The following is an 18,694-nucleotide window of genomic DNA, read 5'->3' as shown; positions in this document are numbered from 1 at the left end:
TCACGTCTGAGCATACCCTGCCACACTTATGGCGGCCAAAAGCGGTACAAAAGGGGGTGGTGATGGACGGAGCATCTGAATCAATCAAACACTCACACCCAGTCAAAAGATCTGGGTTTAATCCATCACCGTTCTTTAGCCCACTCTGCCACCCCAGTTCAGACATCGCTATATGCAAATCAGTCTGACCCTGTGCCTCATGGGAACACTCCAGCCCGAACTGCCAAGCCATGCCTTCGCTCGACCGGAAACAAGCTTCCGAGGACCGGTTTCTGGCATTCCAGCCGTCTTCAGCCCAGCGTGCTTGAATCCAGTGGCAAAGTGAGCAAGGGACTCACGTCTGAGCATACCCTGCCACACTTATGGCGGCTAAAAGCGGTACAAAAGGGGGTGGTGATGGATGGAGCATCTGAATCAATCAAACACTCACACCCAGTCAAAAGATCTGGGTTTAGTCCATCACCGTTCTTTAGCCCACTCTGCCACCCCAGTTCAGACATGGCTATATGCAAATCAGTCTGACCCTGTGCCTCATGGGAATAGTCCAGCCCGAACTGCCAAGCCATGCCTTCCCTGGACCGTAACAAGCTTCCGAGGACCAGTTTCTGGCATTCCAGCCTTCTTCAGCCCGGCTTGCTTGAATCCAGTGGCAAAGTGAGCAAGGGACTCACGTCTGAGCATACCCTGCCACACTTATGGCGGCCAAAAGCGGTACAAAAGGGGGTGGTGATGGACGGAGCATCTGAATCAATCAAACACTCACACCCAGTCAAAAGATCTAGGTTTAATCCATCACCGTTCTTTAGCCCACTCTGCCACCCCAGTTCAGACATGGCTATATGCAAATCAGTCTGACCCTGTGCCTCATGGGAACAGTCCAGCCCGAACTGCCAAGCCATGCCTTCCCTGAACCGGAAACAAGCTTCCGAGGACCGGTTTCTGGCATTCTAGCCGTCTTCAGCCCGGCTTGCTTGAATCCAGTGGCAAAGTGAGCAAGGGACTCACGTCTGAGCATACCTTGCCACACTTATGGCGGCCAAAAGCGGTACAAAAGGGGGTGGTGATGGACGGAGCATCTGAATCAATCAAACACTCACACCCAGTCAAAAGATCTGGGTTTAATCCATCACCGTTCTTTAGCCCACTCTGCCGCCCCAGTTCAGACATGGCTATATGCAAATCAGTCTGACCCTGTGCCTCATGGGAACAGTCCAGCCCGAACTGCCAAGCCATGCTTTCCCTGGACCAGAAACAAGCTTCCGAGGACCGGTTTCTGGCATTCCAGCCGTCTTCAGCCCGGCTTGCTTGAATCCAGTGGCAAAGTGAGCAAGGGACTCACGTCTGAGCATACCCTGCCACACTTATGGCGGCCAAAAGCGGTACAAAAGGGGGTGGTGATGGACGGAGCATCTGAATCAATCAAACACTCACACCCAGTCAAAAGATCTGGGTTTAATCCATCACCGTTCTTTAGCCCACTCTGCCACCCCAGTTCAGACATGGCTATATGCAAATCAGTCTGACCCTGTGCCTCATGGGAACACTCCAGCCCGAACTGCCAAGCCATGCCTTCCCTCGACCGGAAACAAGCTTCCGAGGACCGGTTTCTGGCATTCCAGCCGTCTTCAGCCCGGCGTGCTTGAATCCAGTGGCAAAGTGAGCAAGGGACTCACGTCTGAGCATACCCTGCCACACTTATGGCGGCTAAAAGCGGTACAAAAGGGGGTGGTGATGGATGGAGCATCTGAATCAATCAAACACTCACACCCAGTCAAAAGATCTGGGTTTAGTCCATCACCGTTCTTTAGCCCACTCTGCCACCCCAGTTCAGACATGGCTATATGCAAATCAGTCTGACCCTGTGCCTCATGGGAATAGTCCAGCCCGAACTGCCAAGCCATGCCTTCCCTGGACCGTAACAAGCTTCCGAGGACCAGTTTCTGGCATTCCAGCCTTCTTCAGCCCGGCTTGCTTGAATCCAGTGGCAAAGTGAGCAAGGGACTCACGTCTGAGCATACCCTGCCACACTTATGGCGGCCAAAAGCGGTACAAAAGGGGGTGGTGATGGACGGAGCATCTGAATCAATCAAACACTCACACCCAGTCAAAAGATCTGGGTTTAATCCATCACCGTTCTTTAGCCCACTCTGCCGCCCCAGTTCAGACATGGCTATATGCAAATCAGTCTGACCCTGTGCCTCATGGGAACAGTCCAGCCCGAACTGCCAAGCCATGCCTTCCCTGGACCGTAACAAGCTTCCGAGGACCGGTTTCTGGCATTCCAGCCGTCTTCAGCCCGGCTTGCTTGAATCCAGTGGCAAAGTGAGCAAGGGACTCACGTCTGAGCATACCCTGCCACACTTATGGCGGCCAAAAGCGGTACAAAAGGGGGTGGTGATGGACGGAGCATCTGAATCAATCAAACACTCACACCCAGTCAAAAGATCTGGGTTTAATCCATCACCGTTCTTTAGCCCACTCTGCCGCCCCAGTTCAGACATGGCTATATGCAAATCAGTCTGACCCTGTGCCTCATGGGAACAGTCCAGCCCGAACTGCCAAGCCATGCCTTCCCTGGACCGGAGGGTGAGGTGCCCGTTTGCACTGGGCAGCCCCTGCAGCCTCTACCAGCACAGAATACACTCGCCATACTCAGGGCCTGCCCCCACAAAATTTGTGACACCAGGTCACCGCTTTTCGACGTGGCTTGCCAAGGCCCAGAAAATGTACCCCCATGCCTGGGAAACACAACAATTATAGTGCTAAGTGTACCTGATCCAACCCAGCCCGATCATTCTTTGTAAAACATCAGTGAACCCATAGTGATTGTTTGTTAGAACTATCCATACTATATGATAACAATTTTGAAAAGTAGGCTGGGCAAGATTAATCAAAGACCAGTTTAGCACACCTCCACCAGTGCCTTCATTATGCCAAGGAATTACCACTATTATACCAGGCAGGGCTTATGGAGTAGTGCCTATGTCCAATGTTCAAGATACTTCCCTCATACGTCCCTTGGCATTCTGCCTTATGTGTAGGCTAGTAAAGAAGCTAGTGACCATTATCCAACACCTTAATTGTGCATAAAATAGTGATATTTTATTTTTATTTATTGATTTATAGACCCCTAACAATAATCGCAAAGTATATATCTCAGTGCTAGGTAGCAAGAATTCGTCGTACAGCTGCCAGCGAGAGTAATAGATCTGTCAGATCTTAGGTCTTGGGAAACAGACGTTTGTTTCCTAAAAACTAAATAGTCTGCCGTAATGCGTAGGTCTTGAGTTTGTTCTTTCCATTTCTTTGCTGCCAGATATGAGAACGAACGTCCTCCTGCCCTCACTTTCCTTATACGCTTTGTCCTGGCCTGCGCTTGATAAAGTGACCATAGGCACCTCGTGGGAACGTAGAATTCAATTTTATTCTGTAAAATTCTTGGTCCACTACAGTGCAGTGCCTTATGTGCATGACTGAGTAGCTTAAACACTGCTCTTTGTCGCATGGGTAGCCAGTGGAGATATTTTGTGCACATCGATGCTGAACTCAGTCTGCTTTTATTGCACACCAGTTTGGCTGCAGCGTTCTGTAGCACCTGTAGGTGTGAAAAGATGTAGTCAGCCATGCCTATGAACAGAGCATTGCCATAATCTAGCTTGCTTATGAGCAGGGCCTGTGTAACTGTTCTTCTACAGTCCAGCGGGATCCAGGTAAAGAGTCTTCTTAGCAATTTCAGAGTTGCAAAGCCCCTTCCACACATGGCCCTCACATAGTCCTTCATGGAAAGGGCATTGTCAATGAGGATGCCTACATTTTTGGCCCATTGCTAGGGTGCTGGGGCATCTCCCAGGGTTTGCGGCCACCAGGTGGCATCCCAGATCAAGTTTGCTCCTCCTAAGAGCAGGATTTCTGATTTCCCTGCGTTTAATTTCAGGCGATGTTCTAACATCCATTGTGCCATCTCTGCTAGGCAGTTTTTCAGTTTTGCTTTGGTGTCATCATGCCTTTCCTCAAGCGCTACCATCAACTGAGTATCGTTCACATAGGAGCAGATGCGGAGGCCCCATTTTTTACAGATTTTCACTAAAGATGACACGTATGCATTTAAAAGTGTAGAGCTCAGGGATGCTCCCTGCAGCACGCCACAGCTGATGGCGCTAGGTTTAGAAAAGATGTGGCCCCGTTGTACTGTTTGTGTTCTGTTACTCAGAAACTAGCTGAGCCACTGTAGGGCTTTGGCATGGATTCCTTTTTCATGAGGATTTCCAGCAATCGATTGTGCGAGATCGAGTCGAACGCTGCCGACAGGCCCAATAATATCAGGGCTACAGCTCCCCCCTGATCGGTTAGAGATCTGATGTTATCTAGGACGGCCAGAAGCATTGTCTCCATGCTATTGGTAGCCCTGAAGACAGTTTGTAAGGGTTCTAATAGATCATTGGACTCTAAACAGTTGGATAGTTGTCTGTTTACCAACCTCTCCAAAACTTTGGAGAGGTATGGGAGCTGAGAAATTGGTTGATAGTTTCCAGGGCTGTGCAAATCTGTTCCTGCTTTCTTCAACAGAGGGGTCACTGCCGCCTTCTTCCAGGCCTCAGGAAAGGCAGCAGAGTTAAGAGAGTGGTTGAGTAGCTGAGTGACATAAGGACATACTACTGCTGTGATCCGAACAAAAATAAAGTGAGGGCAGGGATCAAAGGGAAATCCTGATTTCACTTCCTCCATCACTTTTAGGGCCTCGTTCTCTGTAAGAGGGGAGAAGTTACCCTTGCTAGATGGAACAACAGGGTGAGGAGTCCGGTGTTCCCAATTAATTGAATCTACTGTGATGTTTGGACTGAATAGATTTTGCTGATTTTATCAGAGAAAAATCTACTGATATTTTCGCAGGCTTCTTCTGAGGGGGGCAGTGTTTGGGACATACTCGCAGGTTTACTAAGTCCCCATACTATTTTATACAGCTCTTTTGCTGAGTTACAGTTCGTGTTAATTCGTTGCGCATAGTAGGTCTTCTTAGCCTTTCTAATGGCGTTGTTATAGGTCCTAAGCTCAGACTTGTACCTTAACCTGTCAGATTCCTGCTTGGACAGTCTCCATTGGTGTTCTGTCATTTTACATTTTCTTTGTAAGTGCCCTCAGGTCGGATGTGTACCACTTCTCAGAGGGGGGTCCTTTTGTCGACTTAAGTTTTAACTTGGGGGCGCATAGGTCCAGCACTTTTGTGATTTCTGTTTAGAGGTTAGCTGCTCCCATGTTCACATGCAGAGCACTCAGAGACTTCATGTTATCAGGATGAAGTGGGTCTGAAAGGAGTCCTGGGTAACTAGCCTCCAGGCTCAAATGGCCACCTGCGAGGGTTTGCCAGATTTTTACTGATTTTGCTAGCAGAGTGAATGAGAAGGATATAAGAGAATGATCTGTCCAGGATAGAGGTTTTATCACCTGGATAAGTGTGGATTCAATATTGAAGAATAATAGATCTAGTGTATGCCCAGCAATATGCGTGGGCCCCTTGAGCCACTGTTTAAGTTGGAGAATTTGATATTACTTTCCAAGTGTGTTGCTGCAGGGTTGTTCGCCTTCTCAAAGTGGATGTTAAATTCCCCTATTACTGGATAGTTCTAGATATTTAAATGTGATCCTTTCACTTAGTTGCACTCCACTCCCTATAGCTCTCACTCCCCCCTCACCAGTGGTGCTTGAGACAATAGCAAAAATATGTAATTGACTTCGCAATTTACTGTGCTTAGGAGCCATCCACTTGGAAAATGCCTTTCTGCCATCAACGTTTCCCTGAACAATGGTGTAGAGCCAAACCACAGGGTGCACGCTAAAACGCTAGCCCCTACCAACAGCGTTTGAGGTACCCGTGAGTAATCTGCTAATGCCTATATAATGTGTACCAAACCTACTCTAAAGCCAAAATTACGTGCAGAACCCATGTTTCACAGAGGCCTAACTCCGAGGCACAGGATCTTCCCCAACTGATAAACAAATTTATGTCTGCCCTTAGCAGAGGAAGACAAACTGCTCGGAACTCACTAAAATTAAGATACACAGAAAAACTACACATATTGGGTCGTACACAACTTCAACCAACACCGCCACCTAGTGGCAAATTGTTATAGGCCCTGTACCAATGCCGTGCACAGGCAAAAACCCCATCGCAAACCAAACGAAAAATCACGCCATGCAGCCGTGCCTCCTCCCTCCGATTCCTGAGGTGACGTGTCTGACAATCTGCTGCCAAAGCAAGAGGGATGGCTGTCACTATGTCCCACAAAAGCCGGAGAGGGTATCCTACCCATGCCCAATGCCTCCATAAAACCCATGCCATCATAACCCAGAAGCATATGTCCCACTGCCTTTGCCATCGGCTCAGAACTAATCGCAGGCTTTCTCCCCCAGTTTATTTACGCAATAGGAATACTACCCCCTATGTGGAAAACGAGGTGAAAATCCCCCGGCAGCCCAACACCATTGCAAAATGTGACGCACCGAGGGCCAGCTCATCCGAGGGTGTAACAAGGGATTGCGTCCAGTATCACCTGTTCTTGCAGAGGCCGGCCCCTGAAGGGGGCCTCGAGGGCCGGCGCCATAACGGACGCCAGTGCCCAGGAAGGATCCGGTTCTAGCCGCCGGGAAGGGCCTTAAACTAGAAAGGGCACTCTCGTCGCGGCAACAACTTGCGCCAGGATGGCGCCTAGGAACTCGGCCAATGGGGGGGCCAGGTGAGGACTGACCCTCCCCCAGGTGGCAGACCCGCCTTTTCATGGCGGGAGAATCGTGGGGGGAAGTATAAGACGCCGCTCCCCCTCACTGCAGCTCGTCACTACATCGTGGAGCTGGGGGAGCGGCGCAGAAGAATTTTGAGGAATATTTCTGAAGAAAATATGGAGCATATATACAAGTCCAGCCAGTAGACTATTGCGCCGTATTGGAGGGGATAAGACCCCTTCCCAAGCTCCACGAAGGGATTGGAGTGGAAGGAGAAGATGCCACAGCAATCCCCTGCCGGGGTCAGAGGCGGGACAGCACGTGGAGACGACGGTGCCCGATCAGGAAGGACCCCCCCCCCCCCCCAGGCCCGTGAAACTGCTAGGGCAACGGAGCGATGTCCTTTGAAAGTGCCCCCTCCTCACTTGCCACCCAGGGGCGGAGGAAATCCGAGTGGCCGAAGCGATGGCAGTTAAGGAACTCAGCATGGCTGACCACGTGGAATCAGTGAAGATGGCGTCGCCGAATTTCCGTGATCCGAAAAGGAAACTGAGCCCAGCTGCCCGTGGTGGAATCGTGCAAAAGAAGGACGGCGACATAGGCGAGGTCGAGGTGAGCACGGGCCCAGAGCAGGCACAGAAGGTTGAGCGGGGAGCGCGAGTGTTACTGTGCTCCATGTTGAAGTTTTTGGCCCTCCAGCCCGGGGTTACCTGCGAGCATAGATACTGGTGCTGGCAGAACGGGGGCCATAATAGGGACAGCGCGCGATCGAGCGAGAACGGAGAGATCCAGGTGGGTCTCACACTGCCCCTACGGCTGGTGATAGCAAAAAAAAAAAAAAAAAAAAAAAAAAAAAAAAAAAAAAAACATGTAACTCGAAGAACAAATGTAAAATGGAAATAAGAGTACAGGTTTATGCGGGTCAAATTAACAGTGCTCATGTGTATAAATCTCTAATCCGTACAATAATGATATTCATCAATGCATTTTAATGTTTCACACACGGAAGTTAAGACACACTAGGAATATAATGCTGTGTGCACTGGCCTGTGCAAAGGAAGTTTGTAGTAGCGTTGGCATCACTGTGCGTTCACACTGTTCTGTCTGCAAGCGTTACATACAGATCTACGCAGAGAGCGCCACCCAGACCGAGCGCAGCCTTGTACTGAGCAGAGAAAGGGAGCACAGGCAGTGTGCGGTGTCCAGAGGGTGCTATGCTCTGCAGCAGAGCTCTCGGGTTTACTAAATCGGCTTTATAATTTCCCGAAACAATGCTAAATGTAGAGATGCAGGGTACACAAAGGCCGGGGCGCGCATCCCCCCCTGCAATGTTATCAAAATGTTAGGAGCACGGTTTAAGCGGTTAATACCTTTTGTTTAATGCACTATGTTACAGCGCTTGTGTCAGGCCTCAGGGGGCCTCAAACTATGCACTAGCGGTAAAAGAAAGTACGGGTTTGATGGTACATCGCGAAAATGATGAGAAGGTAAAAGGATTCCTGGCTTGTTAATGATAGAGCAACAGGCAGGGTTTAAGCATTGGTCTCGAAGTGGCCTCCAGAGCTATTTACAGACGGTATTGTGGGGGCGAGGGATCGCGGGCTATTCCCATATTCTCATACACAGGTGAGGGACAATCGGCAGTCGACAAATAATTTATACCAAATGTTTCGAAGTACGTCTGCTAGCAACCCTGTTTTGTGTGTAAGGGGCAACAAGGCGGAACACGCACATTTAAAAAAAAAAAAAAAAAAAAAGGGAAAAAGATACCTGTATTTCGTTTTGTCAGGAAAAGATAGCTAGTAATGTTACCAAGTGGCTTCAGGCACCCGAGATCCACACCGGGTCTTTCTTCTTTTTTAATACCAACTGCGCCCGTGGACCTTGCACGTGCGGGGCAGCTGGAAAAACAATAAATAACTTAGTGTTGCAATATACACCCCGTTGGGACTAAATGCAGCACGTGCGGAACTTGTTGTATAAATAAATAATAAGAAATCAAAGTGCATAATAGGAGGAAGTAACAGGAGCAGCTAGCAGGCGCAGGAAGGCTCTAGACGGGCCCCCACCGCATTCAAAATCCTGCCAGCTACAGATGAGGCCGAGCTACCAGGGTAGTAGCGTATATCGAGGACTGGAACCGGGGTAGAGTGAGCACGGGCCGATACCGGTGTGTACAGAAACCCAGCACAACACATCCTATGGAAAGGGCATAGAAGGAACATAGCGTACCGACCGAGGTCCGGAGGGAGTACAAAATGTATGTTAAGATTCTTTTCAAAAGCGAGCAGAGAGGCAATGCTGCCCTATGGTGGCCTTATTAACAATGGCACTCTAACTCAAGAATGTTGAGTTCCGAAATGCCCCTTTGGTCATAGTGTGATGAAAGGTCATGAACAATCTGTAACTAAAAATCCCGGCATAGAGGTCCACGTTCAAAGGTCACGCTAACAGGATTAGTCACGGCATTTCAGGTTCAAAGTTGGAGCAAGGGGTTATCACACCTGTGCAGCTGGGCCATTTGAATGCTTTACAGCGGAATTAGCAAAGCTAGAGAAGTGATTTATTGTGCCACAAGACGAATGAACATGAGCAGCTGAAGTACTGTCTTGAATTATTCTTATTGCTCGAAATTGCGTGGGATTTAGTCACGATGTTAAAATGGTTTTCACTGTTGAAATGTTTGAAAACGTGATTTATAGCAGTTCAACGAGCCCTTGAGTCCAGCGGGTGTAAAAACAGCGGGAGACCACGTAGTGGGTCCATTACTAGAATACTTTCTTTGCCCTCTGTTTCCAGGCGTCCCATTTTAGAGGCAGCGCCTGGTGGCCCAGTGGACTACTGCATCCATGTCCGGGGCCTGTTTGCGACCTCATGGTCACAGGTTCAAATCCCGGCGGGTCCACCCAGCCTTTCAATCATCTGGGGTCAATAAAAGGAGTATGAGTAGGGTAACTAGAAACAGCTGTTATGCTGCACCAAGGTGAACGTGCGTTTAAAGGAATTGTGCCAACCAGCGCGCATAGGTTGGAGTCGCGGCCCATTTAAGGGGGACTTGTTACAGTTACCGCAAAGCCTGTTGGGCGCCTGTGCGCCCCCCCCCCCCGGCCGAGTAATCCCACTTTCTAACTTGTTGCCCACAAGGTGCGGCGGCGATGGAGACAGGCGCTGCAGCCGCGCACAGACACAGGGTGGCGCAGGCGGTTAGGTTCAAGTTTATATGTGTCCACTGTAAGGCGCGAGGGCCTGCTGAGGGGCAGTGCCCCTTCTCTAGGTGGAGTGGCAAAAAATGTCCGCGTGGATGCAGCTAAGCGTTTTCGAATCAACGACCACCGCAGGTTTTTTCCAATCGGCTCATGTTGTGCTGCCAGCTGGGGTGCGACGGTCTCTCGCCCCCCTTCCAAGGCACTTGGAAAGCAGGTTAGTTTAAGAGTGCCGGTACATTCGCACCCCAGGGCGTCCTTTCTTCATATTCCGTGTCATACAACTGGCATGAGCAGGACACATGGTCCACGGGCTTCTAATTGCGAGAAGTTGCATTACTATAAGCAGGAACCAGTAACAATGAGACCGCTATAAATAAGCAAAGGGAACAGGGGCATGGTTATCAATAACTTTGCCTTCTTTGAAGCACCCGTGGAGAGTGAAAGAATAAAGAAATAAATAAATAAATACATTTTGGTTTAAACCTACTCAGAAATATGCCACTTTAAAAAAAAAAAAAAAAATCTTTAGTATTGGCCAACCATTTGCATAACGAGGACGTTATCACCTAAGCGTTCAAAGCACAATATGGCTTACCTTCAGAAATGAGATAGCTGACCTACTTAGCATATACAGGTAGCGAGAGGTTCATTAACTCTCTGATTCAGGTAATTCGTACAGCCTGTCCATCTCTTCATCAGACTTCTTAAAAAAAAAAAAAAAAAAAAAACGGGGCAATGGAGGTGCTTCTCTTGCCATGCACCTTTTGAAGGTTCCAACAGCCGTGTTTCAGAGCTACTCGGGAAGGGAGCATTAATTTACCAGAGGATGGTGAACCCATTTATTCACCGTACCTCACATTATGTAGGTGTATTTCATAGGTGCAACTGTGGTACGCAAGGCTATTTAACGTTGGGTGCTGTATCAAGACACCATATGCTGCAGCTGACTGTCTCCCAATTTTATTTTCATGTATGGTCCATGGCGAGCTGAGACGAAGCTGAGGAAGCCGGAAGGAGAACCGGTGTACAAAGAGGTAACGACAAGGATGGAGCTGAGCATGCCATTGACAGCAGGCTGCATATAAAGAGCAACGGAGGTAAAAGATAAGAGCGTCACAAGAAGGGGGGAGCCGCAGGAAGACGTGAAGCCTCCCTGGCGGCGTGGCGGATAAGAGAGGTACAGCGGATGGTTATGGAGGCACACCGGCAGGGCGGTGTGTAGAAGGAGGGCCACTCACTCTGGGATGCCGAACGGCAGGGTGAGTAGGCCGAACAAAAGGGGGTAGCAGACAGAGACGGCGCTCGCAGCCCAGACCCGGCCGGACGGCAGGGCACAACAAAAGCAAGGTAGCGAGTTGGGGCCTAACTCTGGAGAGAGGCTACTCCCCACATGCAAAGGAACATGGAAACCAACAGAACAAGTTGGATCAGAAAAGTGCCAAGGAAGGAGATACGCCTCCAATTTATGGCGGTCCATCACACAAATGATTTATGGGACACAAATGATTTATGACCCTGTGATATGCAAATAAGTAATGACGGATAATGATTTATGACCAACAGAATGATTTATGACCAACAGTATGATTTATGACAAATGATTTATGACAGGCAGCTCTGATCATGTATGACGTCCAAGTTATCATAACACTAAATGATTTATGACATGCTAAATGATTTATGACATGCTGATGATGTAGGACGCATGAGTTATGATTTATGACATGTAGAAGATGTAGGACGTATGATTTATGATATGCCTTGATAATGATTTATGACCCTGGCCATAAAAGGGATGCCCAGGGGACAAAATGTGTTGGTATACAATGGTAATAAAAACTGCGGCCAACAACGACCACAAAAACTACAACTCGTGTTGGCTGTGATTTTGGTAACACGTCTGTTTCTGGAGTGGGCCCTGTGCGGGGGTTATTGCAGAGGCCGGCCCCTGAAGGGGGCCTCGAGGGCCGGCGCCATAACGGACGCCAGTGCCCAGGAAGGATCCGGTTCTAGCCGCCGGGAAGGGCCTTAAACTAGAAAGGGCACTCTCGTCGCGGCAACAACTTGCGCCAGGATGGCGCCTAGGAACTCGGCCAATGGGGGGGCCAGGTGAGGACTGACCCTCCCCCAGGTGGCAGACCCGCCTTTTCATGGCGGGAGAATCGTGGGGGGAAGTATAAGACGCCGCTCCCCCTCACTGCAGCTCGTCACTACATCGTGGAGCTGGGGGAGCGGCGCAGAAGAATTTTGAGTCCCACCCACCCACACCTAAGTACCAGCAATGTCGCAGTGCTGGCGGATAAGAGAGGTACAGCGGATGGTTATGGAGGCACACCGGCAGGGCGGTGTGTAGAAGGAGGGCCACTCACTCTGGGATGCCGAACGGCAGGGTGAGTAGGCCGAACAAAAGGGGGTAGCAGACAGAGACGGCGCTCGCAGCCCAGACCCGGCCGGACGGCAGGGCACAACAAAAGCAAGGTAGCGAGTTGGGGCCTAACTCTGGAGAGAGGCTACTCCCCACATGCAAAGGAACATGGAAACCAACAGAACAAGTTGGATCAGAAAAGTGCCAAGGAAGGAGATACGCCTCCAATTTATGGCGGTCCATCACACAAATGATTTATGGGACACAAATGATTTATGACCCTGTGATATGCAAATAAGTAATGACGGATAATGATTTATGACCAACAGAATGATTTATGACCAACAGTATGATTTATGACAAATGATTTATGACAGGCAGCTCTGATCATGTATGACGTCCAAGTTATCATAACACTAAATGATTTATGACATGCTAAATGATTTATGACATGCTGATGATGTAGGACGCATGAGTTATGATTTATGACATGTAGTAGATGTAGGACGTATGATTTATGATATGCCTTGATAATGATTTATGACCCTGGCCATAAAAGGGATGCCCAGGGGACAAAATGTGTTGGTATACAATGGTAATAAAAACTGCGGCCAACAACGACCACAAAAACTACAACTCGTGTTGGCTGTGATTTTGGTAACACGTCTGTTTCTGGAGTGGGCCCTGTGCGGGGGTTATGTCCCTGTGACACTTTTTCCTCCCCTCACTCACCTCAGCTAGGCGCTCACCTTCCGATCTCACTCACAAACATGTTCTCCTCTGTAGTGTGAGGAGTCAGAAAGCGTCTGAACCCCCCTCTCCTGACTCCTTATTGTATTACCCCCTTCAAACTCCACCCTTCCCGCAATCTGCCAATCCTGTCCTGTCGTGTCATTTAACCTCGCAAAGCATCGCAGGGGAAGACTAGGCTGCGCCTTCGCTTTCCCCAGGACCTACACTGCCTCTCCATTTCCAGTGTGTGACATGTGTCTTCAGCATTCCTTCGTAGCATGCACTTAACAGTGCCCCTTGGGCACACCCAGGGACCAGCTAGAGTGCTCCTGTATCAGTATGCTCTCTACGGCTCCCCCACCCCCCTCCCCTCCGAGACACAGCAGGCATTCACTGCAGCGTGCCTTTGTTGTTCGGAAATCAGTGTGCTGAGGGGTTTCCCAGAGTTACTCATATATATCATGCCGGGTATGATTACCACCTCCTGAGTTTCTCTCACACTGCTGACCACGCTTGACTGCCACTTACTGTATACCAGGTCATTCTTAAATCCTGCAGTGCCACTGCCACATCCTGTGCCCTGTTTTTTTTCTGTATGACTGAGACCTCTTCTACCCTGCTCTCACTGCCTACAGTGTGTGACTTTCCACCAAACCCTGCTCTCTGCGCTTGAATGCCAACTCCTGCATTGCTGGATTGCAGGCCCGGCTCCAGGAATTTTTTTTTGGGGTGGGCCAAGGGTGTATTTGGGTGGGCCACTGCGGGCTTGATTTGTCTCATATATGTCTGGGCAGGCCTTCTTCAGGGCCCTCCTTTATCTCGTCTTAGTCTTACAAGACCCAGTAAAACGCACTCTTTCCCAAATCTCTTTCTAAATATGATCACTCTCAAAAAGTGTTTTTTCCATGTAATGTTCCTTTGATGGGAACAGGAGGTTTCTGAGGTAGGAGTATCAGGCAAGTGACACTTCTCTGGCTCCCTCGGTGCGAGCCTTCAGGGAGAATCCCTCTTCATTACTACCGCCACCTGACCCCGGACTCTGCAATGCACTCACTCCCTTACAGGCTTGATTATCCACTACTCCTGTCAAGTGCACCTTATCTCACAGCTGACCTTGGAACCCAGCCCCATATCAGGCACCATCGGGCTCCACTTTAATTTTTCCCGGTAAAAACATTCGTAAAATCACCTTCAAACATAAAACATTGAATATAGCAGTAAATATAATTAGCACGCACTTTAAAGTATGTTCCACAGTATCCCTTATTACCCAACTGCTAATTAAATAAACAAAAACAGAAAGACCATAACAGGGCCGGCTTTAGCGCTAATGCAAAAGTCTTTTTTGGCATCACACCAATCACCTCTTTCTCCGTAAATACCTTTACTACCACCTTCCAACAGTGTCCCTCATCCCTCCATGGCCCCCCTCATGAACTTCTCCTCGGATTCCCTCACTGTCACCCTCCACTAGAGCCCCTCATTTCACTGTAGCCCCTCCCCCTCATGACCACCTCCTCAGACTCCCCCACTACCACCTTCCACCAGTGCCCCTCATCTCTCCCTAGCTCCCCCTCTACCCCATGACCTCTTCCTCGGATTCCCTTACTGTCACCCTCCAACAGTGCCTCTCATCGCTCCATAGCCCCTCCCACTAACTCCACCTCGGATTCCCTCACTGCCACCCTCCAACAGTGCCCCTGATCTTTACGTAGCCCCTATCTCACATGCATTTTATTTGTTGTATAGCGCTACTCATATCAGTGTAGTGTGTGTCAGTACTGTACACCACACACACATTATACAGAGACCATGAATCATACAAGTATGTAAATCAGTCTACAGGTAATGTCACATAAGCCAATGAGGATTACAAGGTGTGGGAATCACATGTCATCCATACTGGTGGGTAGTATATTTTAAGAGGGTTTGGTCTGGGGAAACGCAACCTTAGTATTTAAAGAGTATTCCATGGGGGTCTGTGGAGATGAAGGGGTGAAAAAATAAACAAAGCCTCGTTAACATATCAATGGTCTTTTAAAGACCTGTGAAGTACTCGGGTGCGGCTGCGATAATGTAAATCTGTCTGTGTGTCTGTGCGCCCGGGAAGCTGTCTCAGACGGGGCGCACACACACACAGACAGCCCTTAGAGCCCAATGTCGTTGCATGCCTTCCTTCAACCCTCACTGCGAGGGCCAAGGCTCCTGTTTGGGTGGGCCAGGCTCATGTTTGGGGGGCCTGGCCCATGTTTGGGGGGGCCTGGCCCACCCGGCCCATCCGCTAAAACCGGGTCTGCTGGATTGTTGTCTCTAGCAGCAGCATCTGGCTCCTACCCCCGGTGCCTCTCTCCTTCATTCACAGGCAGCCTGTTGTGTGTGACTGCTGCCTTCTCAGTCCTTGGACTGATTTCTCTGCTTTCAGTGTGTCTGCCGAGCCCTGGTGTCTGTGTTTGACTTGCATCTTTGAGCCGTACTGTCTGTTTGTCACTCTAACTTTTGCCCTTCTCCCCTAGTCTGTCCTTGTTGCCTAGTGCGTGTGAATTCCATGCCTGTAGTCTTTGTAACTGCTACCTCCCATGCGCATGGCCTCCTGTTCACTACAACTTCCTGCGTCCCTGACCTGCAGTATGTGACAGTTAACTTCCGAAACCATGTCTTGCTTCGAAGTGCAACTCCCATCTCCTGCATGTTGCTCTCAAGCAGTCCTGCTTGGCAGTATCCGGCACAGGTGAGAAGGGTCTGTCTTTCTCTCTCTGCTGGTGGAGTGAGTGCACATCAGCAAGTAGGTGCTTAGCTTGCGCAGGCTCGACAGCAGTTGCATTCACACAGTGCATGCAGGAGCTGTGCTGTGGCCCGCAGTGTGCCCATGAATGACAGCTCCTGCTGTTGATGTGTGTCTCAGCTGGTAATATGCCAGCTAGTGTTGGTGCCCATCCAGCATGCTGTGTGTTGGGCCAGGCATGCACAGGCCCTGTTGTATCTTGTCTGCAGTTCCCCATGATTCTGCTTGCCCCTGAGCCGGAGATGTTCATTGGGGGGAGAGGCTTTTGAGGGTGTGGAGAGTGGGTCTCATTGTTGATGGCATCTCCATCGCTAGATGGCAGCATGATACTGTTTGATGGCAGTAAGTTTGTGGGGGTACTAGGGGAAAGACTGCCCAAACATGAATAACTAGGTCTCCCCATATGGCAAACAAAAGCCTTATGAAGCAAGGGGCATTCAATGAGTGGTAAGGTTGCAGGGGGTCACTAGTGAGATGGCCCTTGGGAGGCCATCGTGTTCAGAAAGATTCAGCTATCACCACTCCCTTCCAGCAGTCTTAATAGACTAGCACACTCATCGCTGCTGGTCCACACAGCCATCGCGCAATAATTACACTCAACGCTGATACTTGACGTGTAAAAGGTAATTTTATTAGGACAAGGTTGTTAAACTACATTAACCAAAACATTAAATACCTATAACATTTCCCATCAGCAACCGTTTTATTCACTCCATCCATCCTCACCCCTCACACCTGTTACTCTCATCTCGTTTCACTTTGCGACCTCCTCCATCTCTCCATTCTCGTCTTCACTTATCTTTCAAACTCCTCTCTAGGATCACCTGCTGTCGCTCTTGTATCCCGCACCCCCATCCTTCACCTGCGCCCCCAACCCACCCAGGGGTGGATGTGCTCATCTGTGACTCTCCACCCTCCAAAGTACAGCCAACCCTACGACCTGTCCTAAACTGGCACGCCCGACCGACCCATCGCCCTGGCCCAAACTTGCAGGGTGGGAGGGTGGACTATATTTTTCTAACCTTACCCAGTGGTACCAGTTGCAGGAAGAGCCCTCCTCCCCTGCAACCTTATAGCCGACCCTAATTCCTCCCATTATCCAACCCCTTGACCCCCACCCAAACTTGTCCTTCCGCCCGCGTGAAGCACCCCGGGGGAAGACTGGTCTGCGACCATACTTCCCCTGAGGGCCGACATTGTGAACCTCCTTATCCTACAGTGCCTGCAGTTCTCTGCTTCCCACTCCTTCGCACCTCCTCAAATATTGGGCTGCATACGCTCAAACTGCTCTGTGCTGGTCGCTACTGTTCTGCTAGATTGACAACAATAGACAAAATGCCATCATACACCTTTGACCCGCCACTCTTGGCCGCACACAATTGAGCTCTTAAGCACCTTCCACCCAAACCTCTTTTTGACTACTCTGGGTCAAGGGGCATGCTGAGGTACTGGGTTTTTAAGAACCGGCACAGAACCGGCAACCCAGCGGTGTCAGGGTACACCCAGAGACCTCGAGTTCTCCTGATTCAGACCACAGAAACTCAGAGACTTCTAGGTGAAGTCAAGGATCGATTTTATTGGCTGCAACCAAGGTAACAAGTGTCCTAGAATACAACACACGGGGAAGTATATTCTCAGGAGACTGCTCGAATTTACAAAGTCAGGCTTCTCTCTTTATACAGAATATTCAGCTTCAGGCAAACATTCTTCGAATTCGTAGTATGTCATTTATAGTTACTGGTTACAAAAGAAAAGCAGTCATGATGACATGTACATATTTCACGTCGTGCTGCCCATAACAAATCACCCGGCAAGGCCCAACATTTCATCAGATATCGCTGGACCCCCAATAAAACAGGCACCTCCCCATCATAAAGTAGGTGAAGCAAAAGAGTAGAGACAGATGTGAGCAAGATACGGCAGGTGTGCGCACTGAAATGGGTTTATGGCTTGTTGAGCCTTGATGCTATCTTTGCTCGGCCATTGGGAGGGGAACTGACCTAACGAGTTCGGCCTGGGGCAATGGTTCCAACTTGCACAGGTCATGGAAAAGTCGATTAAGGAGTACGTGTCCTTGTGGAATTGAATTCAGCTGGATTAAGGCCTATGTAAAGGGCAACACATAAATGGGAGCCAAGGGTTTAGAACGAAAATGACGATTTCGAGGTGAAATCGTCACTCGAATATGCTGAAAATATATGTACATGATGTGCTCGTCATTCTCGGTCTTTTGATACCAAATTCGTCATGTTTCGACGAAATTTTTATTCTCGAGTCCAGAACGATTACACGAATCCAGATTTTCAGAACCACAAACCCTCCTTTTGCCCTTACATAGGCAATTAATCTATCCTCATGTTAGTCTGAGTCCAGATCTATATTCCTAAAGTCATTGAGATGTTGCTGTAACATCATTCTAGTACTTAGTTCATCTCTTGACACAGGCTTCCTTACACATGATGTAACACAGAGGCCACATATTGCAGGAGCACATTGTATGCATAGACAGAACAGGAAAAGAATGGCTAAGACCATCCCAATGACCATTAGAATTTTCCATCCCCAGGCGGATATCAGTTCCCAGAACCATCCCATTAGTGACCAATCTCCTTTATCCACATGAATAGATTCGGAAATCTTGTGTAGTTTGGAGATGGCCTGGTACACTGTTGGAGCGTTATCAGGGATGAAAATACAGCAACTAGATTGGATTAATCTGCATACCCCACCTCGGTCTGCAAGTATGACATCTAACGCGGCCCTGTTTTGAAGGGTCATAAGTCGATCCGACTGGAGCTCAGCAGTCAGGTTACTAAGGGCACCAGCAGTTTCAATCACGGTGGACTCAACTACCCTTGTCAATTGCCTTATGTTTCTGCTGTTAGCCATGGC

The 18,694-nt window shown here is 49.2% G+C and overlaps 1 protein-coding gene across 1 annotated transcript in view; it reads left to right on the top strand.

Moving 5' to 3' along the window:
- Positions 1-6,281: 6,281 nt before the first annotated feature.
- The window catches only part of LOC144828981 (fibrous sheath-interacting protein 2-like), an 889,334-nt gene continuing 876,921 nt past the window's right edge, over positions 6,282-18,694 (top strand). Inside the window, exon 1 of the mRNA XM_078687658.1 lies at positions 6,282-7,329. Coding sequence (XP_078543784.1) covers positions 7,183-7,329 — 147 coding nt within the window. The 5' untranslated portion in view covers positions 6,282-7,182. The remainder of the gene's footprint in view (positions 7,330-18,694) is intronic.

Source organism: Lissotriton helveticus, chromosome 4_1 (assembly GCF_964261635.1).
Source record: "Lissotriton helveticus chromosome 4_1, aLisHel1.1, whole genome shotgun sequence".
Lineage (NCBI taxonomy): Eukaryota > Metazoa > Chordata > Amphibia > Caudata > Salamandridae > Lissotriton > Lissotriton helveticus.
The sequence above is the reverse complement of the archived record's forward strand: the minus strand, read 5'-3'. Positions and strand labels throughout refer to the sequence as shown.